Source organism: Pantherophis guttatus, chromosome 6 (genome assembly GCF_059756535.1).
Source record: "Pantherophis guttatus breed Tessera chromosome 6, ASM5975653v1, whole genome shotgun sequence".
Lineage (NCBI taxonomy): Eukaryota > Metazoa > Chordata > Lepidosauria > Squamata > Colubridae > Pantherophis > Pantherophis guttatus.
The window spans coordinates 78,928,921-78,949,211 of NC_142068.1; the positions used below are offsets into that span (position 1 = coordinate 78,928,921).

Genomic DNA, 20,291 nt, shown 5'->3' on the forward strand with positions numbered 1-20,291 from the left:
CAATTCCTTAGTTTCCTGCTTAAATTTTTCAAGTTGCTGATTCACAATCTCATCCCTTCTTTCAATCTCCTCTAAGAGAAATTCTATTATATTAAAATCAGGTTTCTGGGACTGAAGAGTTAAAACATATTGCTTTAAATTCTTGGTGGGGGAATCCCCCCCACCTATTTGTTTGTCTGACTTCACAAACCTCAGTGCCATGTTTCCGCCTAAGCAGGCTTTGTTAGAAGAAGAAAAAAAAAAAACAAGACAAAAGACTTCCAGCCAGCAACACTCAAGCCTCCAGGGAAAAAAGAGAAAAACAAAAACAGGAGCGGAGTTTTGTCTACAAATGTAGCCAGTGGTATTTATTCCGCTACATTGTAATAATAAAAAACGGAAGAACTTTCCCTCTCAAACTCTTCTCCAGCCGCGGCAGACGCCATTTTAAAAAGAAACTTTTTTCCTCTTTCTCTTCCTCTATTCTCTTAAGTAATTTTTAAAAGATAAGTAAAATACTTGCGCTTCAGTATTACAGGTCCAGCTCACATTTTCTTTGAGTAATCTGTGAAATTCGCAAGCTTGCTTTTGACGCCTGGCTCTGCATTAGCAGAGGTCTCCCAAAGCCCGGAGCAACGGCTGGGGATATGGGGCATCTCATCCGCTCCATCCCAAAAGTAAAAGAAAAACTTTTGGGACTCTGCAGAGAGTTCTACCCACCCCTGCCGGCTCTATCTCCGTTTCCTCATGGGAACGGAGTTTTTTCGAGCCGCCGTTCCGTTGTGAAGGCGGCTCTGACAGGCAGTGGAAGCTGACGATCCCAAAGGAACGTCTGGCGGCGGCCAGCAGCAAACAGGAAGTCCGCAAGTACCTATTTTCCATCAAATGAATGGAATGGAAATCTAGAGTATTTTAGACCAGAACTCTAAAATATTTATGGGCTTAAAAGCTCCTGTACATGAATGCATATTTAGACTTTGTTTAGCAGACTCACTGTCTTGGTTAGCGTCCCTTCGTAGTGATGAAAAAGTAACTTTGCAACCAATCTTCGCATCTACGAAGCTGAAGTAAAACCATAAGCACTTGGCGATCGCTTCACTTAATGACCAGTCCCAATTGTGATTGCTAAACGAGGACTCCTAGTGTAAGTTTGCATATATCCTACCTGCATTTTGTCTCTCTGTGTGTGTTTGTTTGTATAGATATATATGTATATATGGATGGATGGATGGATGGATGGATGGATGGATGGATGGATGGATGGATAAATAGATACAGATATCCTTGTCCGTACATACTAAAAACTAGCCTCATAGAAAAAAGTCTAGCATCCTCCTTCCATTATGCAGTTAACTCAAGGCAAATTAGACATGACTTATCTTAATATGGGTCACCCTGTTTTCTGTCTGCCAAGGAAAGCTTTGGAAACATGCCAATTTAAGCACAAAAATGGCAATGGAAGCAGGGGTGAAATCTACTTACCTTCCTTACTGGTTCGGAAGTGCATGCATGCGCAGAGAGTAAAAAACACATTACTTCCTGGTTAAAACTAGGAAGTAACAACACCCGGATGAGTGGGCTGAGCCTCGTGCTGCCATCGCTACTGGTTCTCCAAGCCATCAGCCACAATCGCTATCGGATCGCCCGATCTGGTCCGAACCGGGAGCATTTCACCCCTGACTGGAAGAGTCTCTTTATCTTTTTGTCTACTTTCTTCTCAAAATCATCCAACCTGCATTTTCTCTTCAGGGCAAATGAACGAGACAGGCTCTGTTTAGAAGACATGAAATGCTTTTTACAGAAAAAATATGGATAATGCTTAGTTCTGCTTTCTCAGAGCACTGAGATACAGTCTAATGTACCTTTTGTTGAGGTGACTTGTTAAACGATAAAATCATGGGTCCATTTGAGTTTACTTGTAGGATGTAAAAATGTTCACCATTTTTTCTTTAAGAATTAAAAAAAAAACCAACACTGAGAAAGAACTACTCTGAAGATTATAGGGAGATATATGATCTCTCTTGATTATCCACAGTATTTAAAAAAAACATTTGAGCATTTAATTTTGAATGAGTGCTTACATACAATTGCATGTTCTTTAAACTCAACGTCTCTGAGCAGATTACATTGAATTTTTCACTGCTAAGTGCAAGTCCAATCTAAATACTGTATAAAACTGTACATCATAACATAAAAGCCCTCTGTGTTATATGCAACTTGGAATATGTTTTGAATCTACAACAAAAGATATGAAATAGTACTAACTGTTGAATACAAAAAACATGCATCAGTAATGTTCATTTTCATACTAAAGTATTTCATTAGCTTGAAAACAAACTGATTTGCTGTTAGTTATGCTTCCATTTTGGGGACTGCTGATCCCTTTGCCTGAGTGAAATTACGAGTTGAAACAAAGAAAGTTCTGATCTGAAGTTAACACAGAAGGAAAATATTATTGGTATATGTGGAAGTATGAATATGTTAAAAAGGAACCATTTGTAGGTGTTGCTGCTCCTTCATGGCATTTCCTGCATGAATTTGGAAAATTATGGATGTATATTTTCATTATACCTGTGCCTTGGTGGTGTAGTGGTTAGAATGCAGTACTGCAGGCTACTTCTGCTGACTGCCAGCTGCCTGCAATTTGGCAGTTTGAATCTCACCAGGCTCAAAGTTGACTCAGCCTTCCATCCTTCAGAGGTGGGTAAAATGAGGACCCAGATTGTTGGGGGCAACATGCTGACTCTGTAAAACGCTTAGACAGGGCTGTAAAGCACTGTGAAGCGGTATATAAGTCTAAGTACTATTGCTATTATAGCATGTTATTCCCTATTGAAATAGATTTGAATTCCATTGCTTAGAAGTTTTGTAGATGATGACCAGATTCTATCAAAAGGCATTTAAAAAATTGTGACTGCATTCCATAACTTGGCAAATACAGTATTTCATACAGTTTTATTGCTACAGGGATGTAATCAATTTTAAAAGAATATTTTTATAGATATTTACATATTTTTCTTTTCATCCCAGCTAGTATTCATTTGAAGCAATATGAGACCTAGCATTCATTTCTAGCTTTAATTAACTATAGATAACAAGAGCATTATATGTATCCAGGTTAACCCAATAAACAAATCTGTTGCAAAGGTTCCATTCATCTTTTTATAAAAGATTGCCTTCCTGACCACCAATTTAGATAAAGGTATATATTCTGTTGGCCGTTTCTTAGTATGCCAAAACCCAAGATTAATATGGCAATCGGATTTTTAAAGCATTTTATTTTAAATAATTTGTATGCAGTGTATTTAATAACCATTTGTTTTTTAAAATGTAACCTATTACAAGGAGATATGTGTTTTATAATCAGTAAGTTGTACAGTACCCTCAGAACTTCTTATCCTTAAAAATGTGTTGTTTAATACATTTAGTGGCTCATGGTCTCCTTGATCCTACCCATAGAGTATTGTGCTAAGAAAAAAGGTTTGTGCTTACTGGGGTGCCTATTGAGAAAAAGTTTAGCATTGCTTGAATGAGATGCTTTGTGTGCATGAACAAGATATCAAAATACTTAACTTACTTTTTCTCTATTCACCTGGCCTATGGAGATTCTCGGTCATCCAAGTGATGGCTGTGCCAAAGGTGCTTTTTCAGAAGGTAACCGGACTTTCTTGTTTTTCTTTGAAGATGTTTCACTTCTCACCCAAGAAGCTTCAAACATCTTCAAAGAAAAGCCAGAAAGTCTAGTTGCCTCCTAAAAAAGCACCTTTGGGATCTCTCGTTCATATAGTAATATGATTGTTATTGATCAATATATAGTGCATTCAGAAAGTATTCAGACCCCTTTCACTTTTGTCAATTTTGTTATGCTGCAGCCTGATTCTACAGTTGTTGAAATTCGTTAATCTACACTCGGTAGTCCATAATGACAAAGTGAAAACAGAATTTTAGAAATTTTAGTAAATTTATTAAAAAGAAAAAAAAAACTAATATCACATTGGCATAAGTATTTTATGACCTTTTGCAGCAACACTTGAAATTTAGCTCAGGTGCCTCCCATTTCTCTTGATCCTTGCTGACATGTTTCTACACCTTGATTGGAGTCGACCTGTGGTAAATTAAATTGATTGGACGTGATTTGGAAACGCACACACCTCTCTATAGAAGGCCTCACTGATGACAAGGCATACTGTAGCACAGCTGGAATGTAGTAGAAGAAGGATTGTCTTTTTAACTTGTTTGATCATGTTGCTGTTTTCTTTCAGTTGGAACTGTCTTACTGCTGATGGTTTTATCTTGGTTGTGCAATTGGGAACAGGTGATCAACTACTTTGCTTCCCCTGCTCAGCCTTGTAGAACATGAATCCTACTTGGCAAGCTTAACTGTTGCAACAGCACAAAATCAACTCTTATTCCAGAAGATCATTTCATCCTGCTTCCTCATTCGTTTTTTAGAATAGAGTAGAGTAGAGTAGAGTAGAGTAGAGTAGAGTAGAGTAGAGTAGAGTGGAGTGGAATGGAATGGAATAGAAATAGAAATAGAAATAGAAATAGAAATAGAAATAGAAATAGAAATAGAAATAGAATAGAATAGAATAGAATAGAATAGAATAGAATAGAATAGAATAGAATAGAATAGAATAGAATAGAATAGAATAGAATCCTTTATTGGCCAAGTGTGATTGGACACACAAGGAATTTGTCTTAGGTGTAAATGCTCTCAGTGTACATGAGGAAAATAAAATACATTCATCAAGAATAAAAAGATACAACATTTAGTGATAGTCAAGGTTACTAATAAGCTATCAAATCATACTAGGAAACAAATAAAAACAATATAATTGAAAGAGACAAGCAACATGGTTATAGTAATAAGTGGGAAGAGATAGATACTAGTAAGGAAGAGAAGAATAGTAGTAATACAGTCTTAGTAAATTATTTGACAGTGTTGTGGGAATTAGTTGTTAAGCAGAGTGATGGCATTTGGGAAAAAACTCCTTGTGTGTAGTTGTTCTGGTGTGCAGTGCCTTATAGCGTCTTTTTGAGGGTAGAAGTTGAAACAGTTTATGTCCAGGATGTGAGGGGTCTGTAAATATTTTCACAGCCCTCTTTTTGACTCGTGCGGTATACAGGTCCTCAATGGAAGGCAGGTTGGTAGCCATTGTTTTTTCTGCAGTTCTAATTATCCTCTGAAGTCGGTGTCTGACTTGTTGGGTTGCAGAGCCAAACCAGACAGTTTTGGAGGTGCAGATGACAGACTCAATAATTCCTCTGTAGAACGGAATCAGCAGTTCTTTGGGCAGTTTCAGTTTTCTGAGTTTGCGCAGAAAGAACATTCTTTGTTGAGCTTTTTTGATGATGTTTTTGATGCTAGGCAACCATTTTAAATCTTTTTTTTTTTAATTTCTCTTCTCCAGCGGGAGTTAATGTTCTCTGGGAATATACCCCTAGAGTAGCTTCTTTCATTTACTTGCTTCCATAAGTGAATACTTATTAGGTTTTTTTAAAAAAAATATTTTTCCAAATCTTTTGTTACTACCCTCTTTTTCTCTTACTGGTAGATGTTGACCCTTGCGGTTTGCTACTGAGACCCGGCAAAAAGAAATGCATAGAAAAGCTTACTTTTGGTCACTATTGAATATTGTGTTCTCCTGAAAAGTAAAGAAGCTTTTCGGGTTTGACATATATAAAAATAAAATATTGTAAACCTTGTTGAAAGGTTGAGCACAAAGGATTCAGGATCACCCTGGGCATCATTTTTGCCCTTTCCTCAACTAGGAGGTTGTTCAGAGGACCATTCAGACCTGTTCATCTCACAAATGAACTATTGCAATGTAGTCTACATAGGGTTGTCCTTGAATGCCATCTGGAAGCTACAGCTGGTTCAAAATGCAGCAGTGTAGGCAGCAATTGGCATCTCTCATTACACCCGTATGTCATCATTGCTTTGTGACCTATGTTGGTTACCAGTTGGCTTTCAGCTACATTTCAAGTTATGGGTCATAATCTGTGAGCTTCTTTGAGGGTTGGGTTATTTCAAGGAGTGCCTATCAGGGGCTGCCACAAAGAAGAGGGAGTCAAGCTATTCTCCAAAGCACCTGAAGGCAGGACAAGAAGCAATGGGTGGAAACTAATCAAGGAGAGAAGCAACTTAGAACTAAGGAGAAATTTCCTGACAGTTAGAACAATTAATCAGTGGAACGACTTGCCTCAGAAGTTGTGAATGCTCCAACACTGGAAGTTTTTAAGAAGATGTTGGATAACCATTTGTCTGAAGTGATGTAGGGTTTCCTGCCTAAGCAGAGGGTTGGACTAGAAGACCTCCAAGGTCCCTTCCAACTCTGTTATTCTTTTCTATTCTATTCCTGTGTTACCTGACCATCTGGTACAATTAGGCAAAGCGGGTGACTCTAGTCCCTTCAATTAAATGTTGCCATCTTGTGGGATCAAGGAAGAGTACCTTCTCTGTCACAGCACCTACTCCCTCGAACAGCCTCCTACATTGAAAATATTACTTAAATCTTTGAAGATCTGCTGCACTCAGACCTGAGATTAGGGTGTACGTGGAGCTCCTTGGTGATTTTGGTATTGTATGATTTTTGTCTTCGTATAACTTTTTTTTTTTTTGTCTTTGTATTCATAATATATTTTTTATGATTGTAAGTGAACCAGAGTCTTTTTGGAATTAGGTGATCTCAAAATTTAATAATAATATTAATAAAAAGGAAAGTTGTGGCCAAATAGCATTTGGGTAAGTCCAGAAATCAGAATAATCTTGCCTATCAAATAGTGTCTCCCAATTGCTGACATTTAAAAATATCTGAGACCTAACTCCTGAATGAAATTTGCATCGGGCCTGCTGAAGACATTCTTTTCAGAGCCTTATATTTCAACTTCTATGTATGTCACATATATAATAGGAAAACCATATTCTTTATTTTTGCTGTAGACATTAAGTGGTATAAATAGATTTTCATGTGTAAGAGGGTAATTAAAGGAATACTTTAAAAGATGATTTATATTAATTAAGTGCATATTTGGTCTTCTAAATATTATTGCTACTGGAACTATTTCTAAAACTACTATTACACCTTGCAAGATACCATTTAAATGGTCTACATTTATGCATTTTCCTTCCTTCTTATTAACCATTAATCTGTAATATTTTTAATCTAAAGTCCAACAGAATAAAGAATAAAAAACTAGATAAGCACTTCTTAAAAATTAAGTCAATTTTGTTAGAAATTAGCTGGCTTAAATTGATCCTGCAAAGGTTAAAAAATATTTAGAATGTTATTGAAAGAAGTAGCTGAAATTTCTGCAAATGTTAACACTAGTAAAAGTTTAAAAATTCAGATTTTAAACAGTTTTTATCCTAAGGGCATAAGAAAAGTCTTATTTCACTAAGGAAAACAAATTTTCTAATTACTTTTTAAAAAATTGCCATTAGTTTATTTCTGTAGTCACTTGGCTATTGGAGAGAGAACAATTCAAGATAGAGGCTTATAGAGCACATCTGGAGATAAAGATCTTGTCAAGGAAAATTAGTAGAGTCAAAGTAAAAGAAAGTGATAGTATGAAGTACCATTTTGTGAGAGACTTAATCCCTTCAGACTAAATCAGGGGTGTCAAACTCAATTTCATTGAGGGCTACATCAGGGTTGTACAGAGAGGGTGACAAGGGGGGACAGAGGGGGGCGTGGCCAGGGGGACATGGCCAGCTTGATGTCACTTGTGTCGGGGGGCCTGTGGTGGCCTGAGCACTCTGCCAGTGAAAACGGAGCTCAAGAGGGCTGTGCACGGCCCTCCCGAGCTCTGTTTTCACTGGCAAGAGGCAGTATTCCTTATACTCCTGATATCATCTGAGATATTTGGTAAATATTCTAAATAATCTCCAATATATATCAGTCTCCTTTCTTGAATGGCATGCACAATGCATCTGACGTGATGTAAGATGTTTGTCTATGTCTGTATGTCTACATATATTTCTAGCACACTTTTCTACCAAAAAAAACCCACATTTGAACAAGATGGGTAGGTCACATATAAACCCAAGCCTGTTTAGTTTCAGTGGTTGATCTGCATCATGTGTCTTTGAAATGAAGAGAAGGGTGTTTTATATAAGTTTTAGAAGATTTACCTGCTGCAAAATTCTTAAACATTTGTTCCTCAAACTTCTTTACTTTATGTAGATTTTACTTATGGCAGATATTTTCAAGCTGTTATTTTTAATACTGAAATGTATTGTAGCAGACAGAATAGAAAGACTTAAAAATAAAGTATGTTATTTTGGCCTCCTCTCTGAAATAAGCATGATTGTCGTCATTAAATGAAATATTTTCTTAAATAAAACCTTTCCCTGTTTTGTAGACATTGCTTTTTGACATATACAGTAATGGCCAAAATTGTGGAAACCTTTTGGGAAAAGTGTATTTTTGAGGTTTGATGGCTAATAACACCACTTTATTTTTTTTTGGGGGGGGGGGGGGTTCAAAATAATCCTATTCCACTGCTGGAATGGCCTGGGAATAGCCCAGACTTTAACCCAATTGAAAATCTATGGAGCTGACTAAAGAAACTTGTTAGTCAGAAGCGACCCAGCAATAAAACCCAGTTAATAGAAGCCATCATTCAATCTTGGTTTCACATTATAACAGCTGCAGAACTAAAAGACTTGGTTCACTCAATGGGAAGACGTTGTAAGGCGTAATTCGTGCTAAAGGTTACCCAACTAAGTATTAACTGACATGGTGATAATTTTTGTATATCTCATTTTTTCTATGATGATAATTTTTGTATATCTTGTTTTTTCTACGTGTTTCACTTTTCTTCTTTATACTGTAACTGCTATTCTAATAGCAAATCCTTCATAAAAGTTATTGCATTACAATCTTGATTAATTATCTTTCCATTGATATGTAATTTTATGATATTACTCCCCAAAAAAGTGGTGTTATTAGCTAGTTTTAGAAAATACCCTTTTCCCAAAAGGTTTCCGCAATTTTTTACATAAATTAGATTATTGCACACTTTCTGTAGTGGCAAAGATTACTGTTATTTTGAGAAAGTTAGTGACATATATTGATTTCTCCTTCATATTAAAAAAAGTCTAAAAGTTTAGAGCTCATTCTGAGCTAACCTGCTTGTCTATTTACTCTTATTGACTGAATAAAGAAGAAGGAGGGAATAGCTTCAAATCTTTTCTTACTGTGAATGAAATGAACTTGTAGTATTTTTGGACTCTGTCCTGATCCTTGACTTTTTGCACCTGACATTTTAGCATCTATATCTCTAATGCCTGATGTAGGTACTTGTTTGCCGTAGATGGGCAACTGGGATGATTTTCACACCTTGGGTGACATTGTTGGGAGTATGTGCTCTTTGTACATATTTCTAAGGGCTCTTCACTTATTCACAACAAAATGAGGTAGCAGAGCATGACTTGGGCTGGATAAAATCTCAGCAAATATAATTTCTTAAAAACATTAGGGGGTTATATTCAGAGTTAAGACTGTTTGAATTGGATTTCTTTACAGACTTCTTTTGTGATAAAACAATAAATTTCTAAAATCTCAAGTCTCCTCCCCATGCTTCTAAGCATTTGGGGGTGGGGGAAAACTGATGTGTTTCATGCAACAGTTGTCAGAGATACAGAAGAAATTATTTGATTTTAAATGTGGATATACAATATTCTTCAAATGTTGCTACCATCTTTAATTGGTAAGACCTCATCAGCTTTGAGAAAAAAAAAATTGTTTTGCATCTGAAACCAAATTGGAACTTTTAATCATTTCTTTCGCAAACATTCAGTAGATATAGTTTTTCCATTATCAATTAGGTTTGTAATCTATAAAGTTCATTATCTTCCCATTCCTGGAACTGATCATAATTATCCATGTATTTAAAATGTCCAGGTTCCACTTAAACACTCCAACTTCCCATACTTTAATCAATATTGAGACTCCAGCAGTCTTAAATTCAGCCTTTATCCACTGAATCTATTTTGATATGAATTGTTTTATTTGAAAAGTACCAAAGCAATAATTAAATGCCACGCACCTACACTTTCTTCATAGTTGTGTTCATATTGTTTGTTTGCTCTTCAAAAAAAAAAGAAAGAAAAAAAAGAAACAATTTTCCATATACAAGTCAAGATCATACCACTGGAATTGTTTGAAACAAACTAAAACTTTAAATAGAATTGTCATTTTAATGGGGGGGGGAGGGTTTGCTAACAAACAATAAATGACAGGTCACAATGATGTAATTTTTGTTTTTCTGTTTTCACAAGACCAGATCATAATTACATTTCTTTAATTCTGGGCCTTTGTGATAATTGTTGCTAAAGATGAAATCTGCTAGGGCTCACCTAAAGTCCAGTAGATTCATTTTTACACTTTTGATCATCGTATGGCAATCATTGATTTTACTTTTTAAAAAGTAAAAACCAGATAGTTCTAGGGAAAGAGTTTACTTACTCTTGTATTTTTGGTTATTTTTTTAGAACACACCAGTGGGAACTCCGATTTTCATTGTGAATGCCACGGATCCAGACCAAGGAGCAGGAGGGAGCGTGCTTTACTCTTTTCAGCCATCATCCAACTTCTTTACCATTGACAGTGGCCGTGGCATTGTATCAGTTATTCGTCCACTGAATTACGAAGTCACACAGGCTTATCAGCTGCAAGTGAATGCCACAGTGAGTATGAGTCACCCCCCTTTTCTTTCTCTCTTGAACAATTGAAGGGGCTGCAGATGAATACATTTCATACATGCATTTTAGATGAATATTATACAGGTAGTCTTATGACAGCGGTTCAGGCTGGAATTGCAGTCATAAGATATACTGGTTGTTAAGTGGGTCCATGCCCAATTTTACAACCTTTTTTGCATCAATCCGCAAGGGCACACCACAGACATTACATGAGCCAGCAATTGTACAACATATTGTACCCAGTGCACATTTTTTGCCAAAAACTGAATGTAAATACCAGTTTCCAACGAAAGATGTTATAAATTGTGGTCACATGACTGCAGGATGCTGCAAATGGTTGTAAATGTGAGCAGTTGCCCAACTGCACAAAATGCGATCCACAAGGTGGGGGCAGCCATCAGAATGTTGAAACCGGGTCTTAGTTCTGGAGAGATCTCTCATAACTTTGAACATTCACTAAGGAATCAGTCATAAGTTAAGGATGACCTTAATTAGTATTCTTTAATTTAGCTTTCTGTATGATTTACTGATTCCCCAGCAGGGTGGCTGGGGAATTCTGGGAATTGGTCCAAGGGTAGTATTCACTTACCTTCGCTACCAGTTCACAAATAGAGAGCCCTGGTAGCGCAGCAGACTAAAGCACTGTTATTAACATCTGCTGCCTGCAATTACTGCAAGTTCAAATCTCACCAGGCTTAAGGTTGACTCAGCCTTCCATCCTTTCTAAGGTAGGTAAAATGAGGACCCGGATTGTGGGGGCAATAAGCTGACTTTGTATAAAATATACAAAAGTATGAAGGCTATTGCTTAATGCATTGTAAGCTGCCCTGAGTCTCCGGAGAAGGGGGGCATATAAATCAAAAAATAAAAAATAAAAAATTTGAGCATACTTGTGCTTGCTACGCTCGTGTGCACCTCCTCCAGGCATGCACAGAGCCTTATGCGCATGCGCAGAGGGTCAAAAGTGGGACGTGATGATGTCCGGGCAGGTGGGCGGAGCCTCCCACCGCCGGCACTACCGGATCACATGATCTGGATAGAACCGGCTGAATTTCACCACTGAATTGGTCCATATATCTTAAAAGTTGTCAAGATTGAGAAATGCTGATCTAAGCATGTTTTTTAAAAAAAATAAAAATAAAAATCAGGGCTTTAACTGAGTTACGACCTTGAAGATTATTTAAAGTTTAGGGACAACCTTGGACCACGTAAAACTCTTAGGAACATGGTCACCCCACATTTTTGTTTCTTCTCAATAATCACAGTCAACCCACATATATCTCAAAAGGAAATTTAAAATCAGATAATATGGCCGCCAGCCAGTTTAATTCACATTACGTTTTCTGTAATCTGCATTCAAGATATACCGGTAAAATATTACAAGTAGTTTATTTAATGAATTTAATTTAATTCAGTACTGAAACACTGAATACTTCAAACATTCATCAGGTTCCATAGCGCTTCTACTAAAGCAAGGAGGAATTTCTAGATCTCTTAGAAAGTATCGTTCAGTTAGCAGAATAAATTTATTTCTCTTTCTGTGGCTTATAATTGGGGGGAAAAGTGTTCTCATTCTGTCCTTGATAGCATTTGACAGATTTTGAAAATGGTGTGCTACAGTTCTAAAAGAAATAAAAAGACATGCAGCTATATTAGTGGCAAAGGCTGCTAGGATAGCTGACTGTTGTTTGCAGTTATTAAACATTGTCCAATTACTATTGAGATCCAAACCTTGATAATAGCATAACTAAAAACAGTTTCTGTCTGAAATTTGGCAGAGCTTTTTGTGGGTGGAAAAAAAACCAACCAACTCTCCTCAGTAAAATATAGTTTCTTAGGTTCAATTCTAGAACATTGTGACAATAATAGAATGGTTAATTCTGTCAACCAAGAGTGAGCAACTCTTGATTGACAAGCATTTATCAGACCTGGTGTTCCAGAATGGCTGGGTTTTGCATCATTTTTTTTTTAGAGGAGCACTCCAGAGGTTCAACATCATTGCCCAGAGGATCATTGGTTACCCTCTCCCCTCTTTGGAAGAGCTTTATAAGCTCCCGCTGCCTTAAGAAAGTTCAAAACATTCTTAAAGATCCATCTCATCCTGGGCACCCTTTTTTCGAACTATTACCATCTGGCAGATGGTACAGGATACTAAAAACAAGGACAAATAGGCTGAACAATAGCTTTTATCCCAGGGCAGTAACTATATTGAATTCTACTGTATAGTGCAATATTAATGCAATATCGGGTTTTCAATTCAGTTGTATAGAATGTGAAGGATGTGGTGTTTGTGTTTTATTTTTATAGTTATACTGTACACTGAGGATGGCATTTAATTTTGTTGTACGAGGTGCAATGACAATGAAGTAAACTAAACTATGCATTTTAGGTTTTACACTACAATCTCCACCTCTTTCCAGTGTAAAATAGAGGAGAAATGTGCTATCAGTTTTTATTTATTTTTTATTTATTTATTGGTTCAATTTATATGCCGCCCTTCTCCGGAGACTCAGGGCGGCTTACAATGCATTAAGCAACAGCCTTCATACTTTTGTATATACCTGCTTAATAGGGCTTTCGCCCCCCCCCCCCCAGCAGTCTTCTTTTTTATACAAAGTCAGCTTGTTGCCCCCACAATCCGGGTCCTCATTTTACCTACCTCGAAAGGATGGAAGGCTGAGTCAACCTTGACATTCAATGTCAAACATAATTCTGAAAAAAGAACCTTCATCTGTAGATGTAATTAGCTTTTTATTGTCTGTTGAATTTTACTTAACATTTATGTCAATATTTTCTCTTTATACATTTTTAAGGATCAGGATAAAACCAAGCCCCTGTCTGCTCTGGCCAATCTTGCAATCACCATTACAGATGTACAAGATATGGATCCAATTTTTATCAATCTCCCCTACAGTACGAACATCTACGAGAACTCCCCTCCGGTAAGAGCTCTGTTAAAAGTATCGATACTATTGGAAACCTCTATCACATAATCTCTTTTGAAACAGACATGCTATATTAAGAAGAGTATAATGGGTACTGATGAGCTTCACCCCAACTTCACCCCATCACCTGTAGGAAGTCCAGAAAAAGTTATGAGTGAAAAGGTCAATGGATATAAAATCTTTCCAAGTCAGTTTCAGAATGGGAAAGATATTTTTGAGAAGGATATGCATGTAACTGCACCAGTGGTGGGTTGCCCCCCTGTTCGGACCGGTTCGCAAGAACTGGTAGTAAAACCAGCGGGAGGCCCCGCCCATCATCCCAGATGTCATCATTGGCGATCTGCGCAAAGCGCATGCGCGCGATCCCATTGCAAACCGATAATAAAGGTAAGTAGAACCCACCCCTGAACTACACTTAAACCCCCTCCCCTCTTTTTTTAATTTGAACAATCATGAATTAGTTTTCTTTCTGGTGGTGGGTCTCCATATATCTATTGTTGTTGTTAGTTGCAAAGTCATGTCCGACCCATTGCGATCCCATGGACAACTTTCCTCCAGGCTTTCCTATTCTCTACCATCCCCCGGGGACCAGAGGTGTAAATCCAGCAGGTTCTGACAGGTTCTGGAGAACCCGGTAGCGGAAATTTTGAGTAGTTCGGAGAACCGGCAAATACCACCTCTGGCTGGCCCCAGAGTGGGGTGGAAATGGAGTTTTTGCAATATCTTTCCCCCAGGAGTGGGGAGGGAATGGGGATTTTGCAGTATCCTTCCCCTGGAGTGGGGTGGGAATGGAGATTTTGCAGTATCCTTCCCCTGCCACGCCCACCAAACCACACCATGCCTACCAAACCATGCCCACAGAACCACACCATGCCTACCAAAAAAAAATTGAATTTTACCACTGCCGAAGACCATTTAAGCTCACGCCGACTGCTTCAGTGACTCCATCCAGCCATCTCATTCTCTGTCGTCCCTTTCTTCTTTTGCCCTCAATCGTTCCCAGCATTAGGCTCTTCTCCAGTGAGTCCTTCCTTCTCATTAGGTGCCCAAAGTATTTGAGTTTCATCTTCAGGATCTGGCCTTCTAAAGAGCAGTCAGGGTTGATCTCCTCTAGGACTCACTGGTTTGATCTCCTTGCAGTCCAAGGGACTCGCAGGAGTCTTTTTTCTCCAGCACCATAGTTCAAAGGCCTCAATTCTTTGGTGCTCAGCCTTCCCTATGGTCCAACTTTCACAGCCATACATTGCAACCAGGAAATCCATAGCCTTGACTATACGCACTTTAGTTGGCAGGGTGATGTCTCTGCTTTTTAGTATGCTGTCTAGTGGTATACCATAGCAAAAATACAATATTGGGGTTAAAAATTGAACTTGACAGATAGTTTTGGCATCCCTACATAAAGATACAATGGGTTCATAATCAGTCTCATAGTTTATCAAGATAAGTCTTATCTTGATCTCTTATTTCTCTGAATTGTTGCTTTTTTTCATAGCCCTTGTCCCTCATGGTAGCAGGACTTACCTCCTTTTCCACTCTGCTCTTAGAGCAAAACTATGAATTTATAATGTGATTCATGTGATTAATTTTTATCAGATTTTAGCAATAATTTGTGTCTGGAGATCTGTACTTTGATATGACCCAAGGGCTAATCAATAAAGTAAACTGAAAAACTATATTGTGATGTGACATTTTCCATCAACTGACTTATCACAGAACCCATTGCTGTTTAGGGTTGAGAGGGAGTGACTGGACCAAAGGCACTCAACAAGCTTGTGTATAATAATTGCAATATTATTATTATTATTATTATTATTATTATTATTATTATTATTATTATTATTATTATTTTATTTATATACCGCCCTTCTCCCGAAGGACTCGGGGCGGTGTACAGCCAGAATTAAAACATAAATATACAGATATCATGGTTAAAATTAATTAAAATCATTAAATAGTTTTGGCCGAATTTTAAAATCCAAAATTAAAACCCAATTTAAAATCATTCAGTTAGACAGCCCCGCCTGTCAGAACAGTAGGGTCTTGAGGGCACAGCGGAAGACCCAGAGGTCAGAGATGTTACGAATATCCGTGGGCAATTCATTCCAAAGGGCAGGAGCTCCGACAGAGAAGGCTCTCCTCCTGGGTGTCGCCAGCCGACATAACTTGGCTGACGGTACCCTGAGGAGTCCCTCTCTGTGGGAGCGAACTGGTCGGTGGGAGGCTGTTGGTGGCAGAAGGTGGTCCCGTAGATACCCTGGTCCTATGCCATGGAGCACTTTAAAGGTGGTAACCAACACCTTGAATTGCACTCGGAAGACCACTGGGAGCCAGTGCAGCTCGCGCAGGAGAGGTGTTACATGGGTGTAATGAGGTGCGCCCATAATCACCTGCACGGCCGCATTCTCGACCAGTTGGAGCCTTAAGGAGGAATAGAAACCTAGGTATCTCTGCTCCTGGTTCAACATCTTAACTACAATACCATATTGGTTCTCAAGATTTCCCTGAATCTACCTGTTGCCCAAAGTGGCTTGAATTATGTTGCAAAAGATGGAGACAAGAATAACTGAGTGGTTTCAGCTTTAGCCTTGATAATACTGTATTCATTTCTCAATAGTACCCCCCAAAAATGTTTGTAACCTGGTATCTGCCAATCATATGCAGAATGAATATGAATAAAAAGCAGAATTGTTGATATTGTCAGTGAAAGAGCTTTAGGACTTCTCTAACAGAAGGATTTTCCAACCAGCTTAATAAAAGATGCATTATATAACTAACCAATAAGGCACTTGATAATGCAGCTTAAAAGGCTTATAAGTAATTGAAGGAGAAAGACATTGCTGCAGGAACCAAATGAATATCATTTCAGAGTCTAAATTAAATGTTTTCTTCACGCAAGACAGTATAAGCAATGAAGGAGGGGAAAAACACAGTCTGATAATAGCAATGGGGGGGAAAAATGAAAAATTATTATAGAAATGGACGCACACATCCCCACATCATCTACAATTACAGACCGTACATACTTTTGTGGTGATTAAAGGGAATATCTTTCAAAATAAATATAGCAGTTTTTCTGAATTTCTATAGATTTCTATAGATTTTTGCTTTTCTATAGATACTTTTCAAAACAGAGATAATAAATGATAGTAAATGGTGTCAGTCTTAGCATTCAGGAAAAGAAAAGTCTTGGAAAATTTGTATAGTTTGAAATGTGACATTTCTTATGAACAGTTTACCCATTACCTAAACATCTTCCAGGTTGTTACAGAATAAGGTAAAGGTAAAGGTTCCCCCGTACATGCGTCGGGAATGTACTAGTCCATACTAGTCATTCCTGACTCTAGGGGGCAGTGCTCATCTCCGTTTCTAAGCCGAGGAGCCAGCGCTGTCCAAAGACGTCTCCGTGGTCATGTGGCCGGCATGACTAAACGCTAAAGGTGCATGGAACCAACTAAAAGTGGTCCCTATTTTTCTACTTGCATTTTTTACGTGCTTTCGAACTGCTAGGTTGGCAGAAACTGGGACAAGTAACGAGAGCTCACCCCATTACACAGCACTAGGGATTCGAACTGCTGAACTGCCGACCTTCTGATTGACAAGCTCAGTGTCTTAGCCACTGAGCCACCACGTCCCTCCTGTTACAGAATACCTTAACTTTATTTCCTCCTTCCAACTTGAATTGATTAACTGTGATTAAACAGGTTATCATTACCTGTTTAACAAAAAAAGGTTGTATATATTCAACAGAGCTGGCTTGTTCTGAGTCCACTCAATTAAATAGTGCCACTATTTGAGACCCAGGAAACATACTTTCTCCATCACACTGCCTGACCTCTCAAATAAGATTACCCCAAAAATCTGTGGGGTTCCCACCCAAATGATGTTCTGGAAGGCCTTAAAGAACAGACTGTTCTCCTACGTCTTGGGTTAGGTTGAATAAATCCCCTTGTGGGATGTGCTTTGTAAATGTTCATCTATTCAATGACCAAATTTTCAATTTATTTATTCTTTTTTTTTTTTTTGCTTTAATTTATATGCCGCCCTTCTCCGGACACTCAGGGCGTCTTACAATGCGTTAAGCAATAGCCTTCATACTTTTGTATATTTATACAAAGTCATCTTATTGCCCCCACAATCTGGGTCCTCATTTCACCTACCTTTGAAAGGATAGAAGGCTGAGTCAATCTTGAGCCTGGTGAGATTTGAACTTGCAGTAATTGCAAGCAGCAGATGTTAATAACAGTGTCCTTTAGTCCACTGTACTACAGGCTCTTTTACACATTTTGTACTGTGTTATTTGTTTTTTCTATATTGTGAGCTACCTGGTTATCTGCAAGTTAGGTAGAGCCTAATCAGTCAGTCAAACAAACAAACAATCAAACAAACAAACAGTGTGGTATGAGAATGGATAGTGGCATATATTTTGCTTTTAGGGAGTTATTTAAGAAGTCAGTAGAAAACATGCAGGAATGAAAAACGCTGATCCAATTAGAAATATTGATTCTTTTGCCTCCTGAATTATTATACTCACTAAGGTAATGTAGGAGGAGTGGCAGAACCTGGGGGTGGAATTAAAAGAGGAATCAGCCTAAAATCCCTATATAGCCACAAGCAGACATAAATCCAACCCCCCTTGAATCCTATGGACCCTCATCTATCTCTAAGCAGGTGCTAGTCATTAATTGAGAAAATTCCTGTGCATATGTTGTTTATCAATAAATCAGTTTAATTGAGCTTTCACCTGTGAACCTGGTCTTTCACACCTGACAGTTACTTACCTGTCTTTCAATATGTTGTGAGTGCTTTCATAATTTTCAGATAATTTGCTATCTAATTGATTCAATATTTCTAAGAACGAAGAAGCCCAGAAATATCCAAATGAATTATTTCCCTTAAATGATAAGCTGCAGTTGTTTTATTGCATCTCAAATTGAACTAACCCTTTCCCTAATCCATCATTTTTAAAGTATCTATGAAATAATTATCTGGAAGTTTTTATCTTGCCTATTTTTCAACTTACAGCATCCAATAACATGATTTGTCAATGAACATTTTAAGCTCAATTAAGAAGTCCCAGATTGCAGTTCTGATTTTCTGTGTTTGCAGTAGATGGAACTGTCTGTATTTATTTATTTTTTTAAAGGCAGAGCCCTGGTTGAGACATGTCTTATGACATATTGGTATAAATAGGATACTGAAGTCTGGAGGATTGGGTACTATTTCTAATGTGATTATCTGTCATTCTCATGTAAATGCTGCTTCCCAGGTTGAGAAGGTATTTAAATATTAGGAAAGGTGTCTGGAAATTCTGCTTGGACAATTTACTTACATCTATTTCTCTGCTTATGTTTATCTCCATAGTATATCTGAGTTTTGGTACCATTGTATTAAAGCAGGAGAAAATGAATATAAATCCGTGTACATTATTTGCTTTATTATTGCATCAAATCTTAATTTTCCCTGCCAACTGCGTGATATCCAGCCCATCACTGATGAGTTGGCAGAAAGGAAAGAAATGGATAAATTGCAGAAAATTACTACAAAGAGATTCCTATCAGCTTTTTGACTGGAATTAAGGAGCGCAAAATAGGATTTCTTGCCTCTAATATCTATCAAAGCAGCTTTCCAAACCACCCTTCTAGTCCCTTTCTCTCTGCTCTTCTCACTGTCATAATAGGCTGTAATTTCAAGTCCTTAACCTAAGGGAGGGAGGGAGGAAAAGACAGATGGAAAATCCAGATATTGTACACAGTAGCATATTTCATGTGTCCTAACAAATCCTTATCTAATCTCAATTATTTTGGTTGCAAAGTGTCTACAGGTAACCCTAGACATAAAACCACTAGTTAAGCAACTGTTCAAACTTACAACAGCATTCAAAAAGTGACTTGCGACCAGTCCCCGCAGTCAGGTAATCAAAAGCTTGGCACTTGGTAACTAGCATGCATTTACCCCGCAATCCCCAGATCACGCGCTAGTTATTTGCAAATCTTCCCAGCAGGATTCTGACAAACGGGGGAAGCCAGGTTCACTTAATGATTGTGTGATTCATTTAAGTGCAATGATTCACTTAACTAGCTGCAGTTCACAGTCCCCTATGCCCGCTCCAGGGGCCACAACAAAAAGACTCATTGGGAGCAAATGGTCTTCCAGAGTGACAAAACATTTGTCTGCTAAATTAAGAACCCCCTACTTCAACTCCTCTTCCAAATTAGTTTAGCAAACTTGTCTGAACAGATATTATCATGTTACCAGTGTATTATCTGTACACTCCAGGCCCTAAGTCAGTGATGGCTAACCTTTTTGCCATAGTGTGCCAAAAGCGAGGGAGCACTGGGGGGGGGGCGGTGTCGTGCATGTGGGCACACCCATACTTATATGCACCCTGTCTCCCACGCATGTGCGCATGCCCCCCCATGCTTCCCCCTCTTCCCCCTGGTAGGCCCGTTTTTTGTTCTCCCCAGGCTCCAGAGCCTCTCTAGGAGCCTGGGGAGGGCAAAAACGGCCTTGCCCACCCGCCCAGAGGCCCTCCGGAGGCCGGAAACAACCTGTTTCTCTACTTCTGGTGGGCCCAGAAGGCTCGAAAATCAGCTGGCTGGTGCGTGCATACCCGCCGGAGCTGAGCTCACATGCTCACCAATATGGCTCCGCGTGCC

At 38.3% G+C, this 20,291-nt stretch overlaps 1 protein-coding gene across 1 annotated transcript in view; it reads left to right on the forward strand.

Moving 5' to 3' along the window:
- The window catches only part of CDH23 (cadherin related 23), a 635,835-nt gene that overhangs the window by 221,657 nt on the left and 393,887 nt on the right, over positions 1-20,291 (forward strand). Inside the window, exons 7-8 of the mRNA XM_087872188.1 lie at positions 10,481-10,675; positions 13,504-13,632. Coding sequence (XP_087728314.1) covers positions 10,481-10,675; positions 13,504-13,632 — 324 coding nt within the window. The remainder of the gene's footprint in view (positions 1-10,480; positions 10,676-13,503; positions 13,633-20,291) is intronic.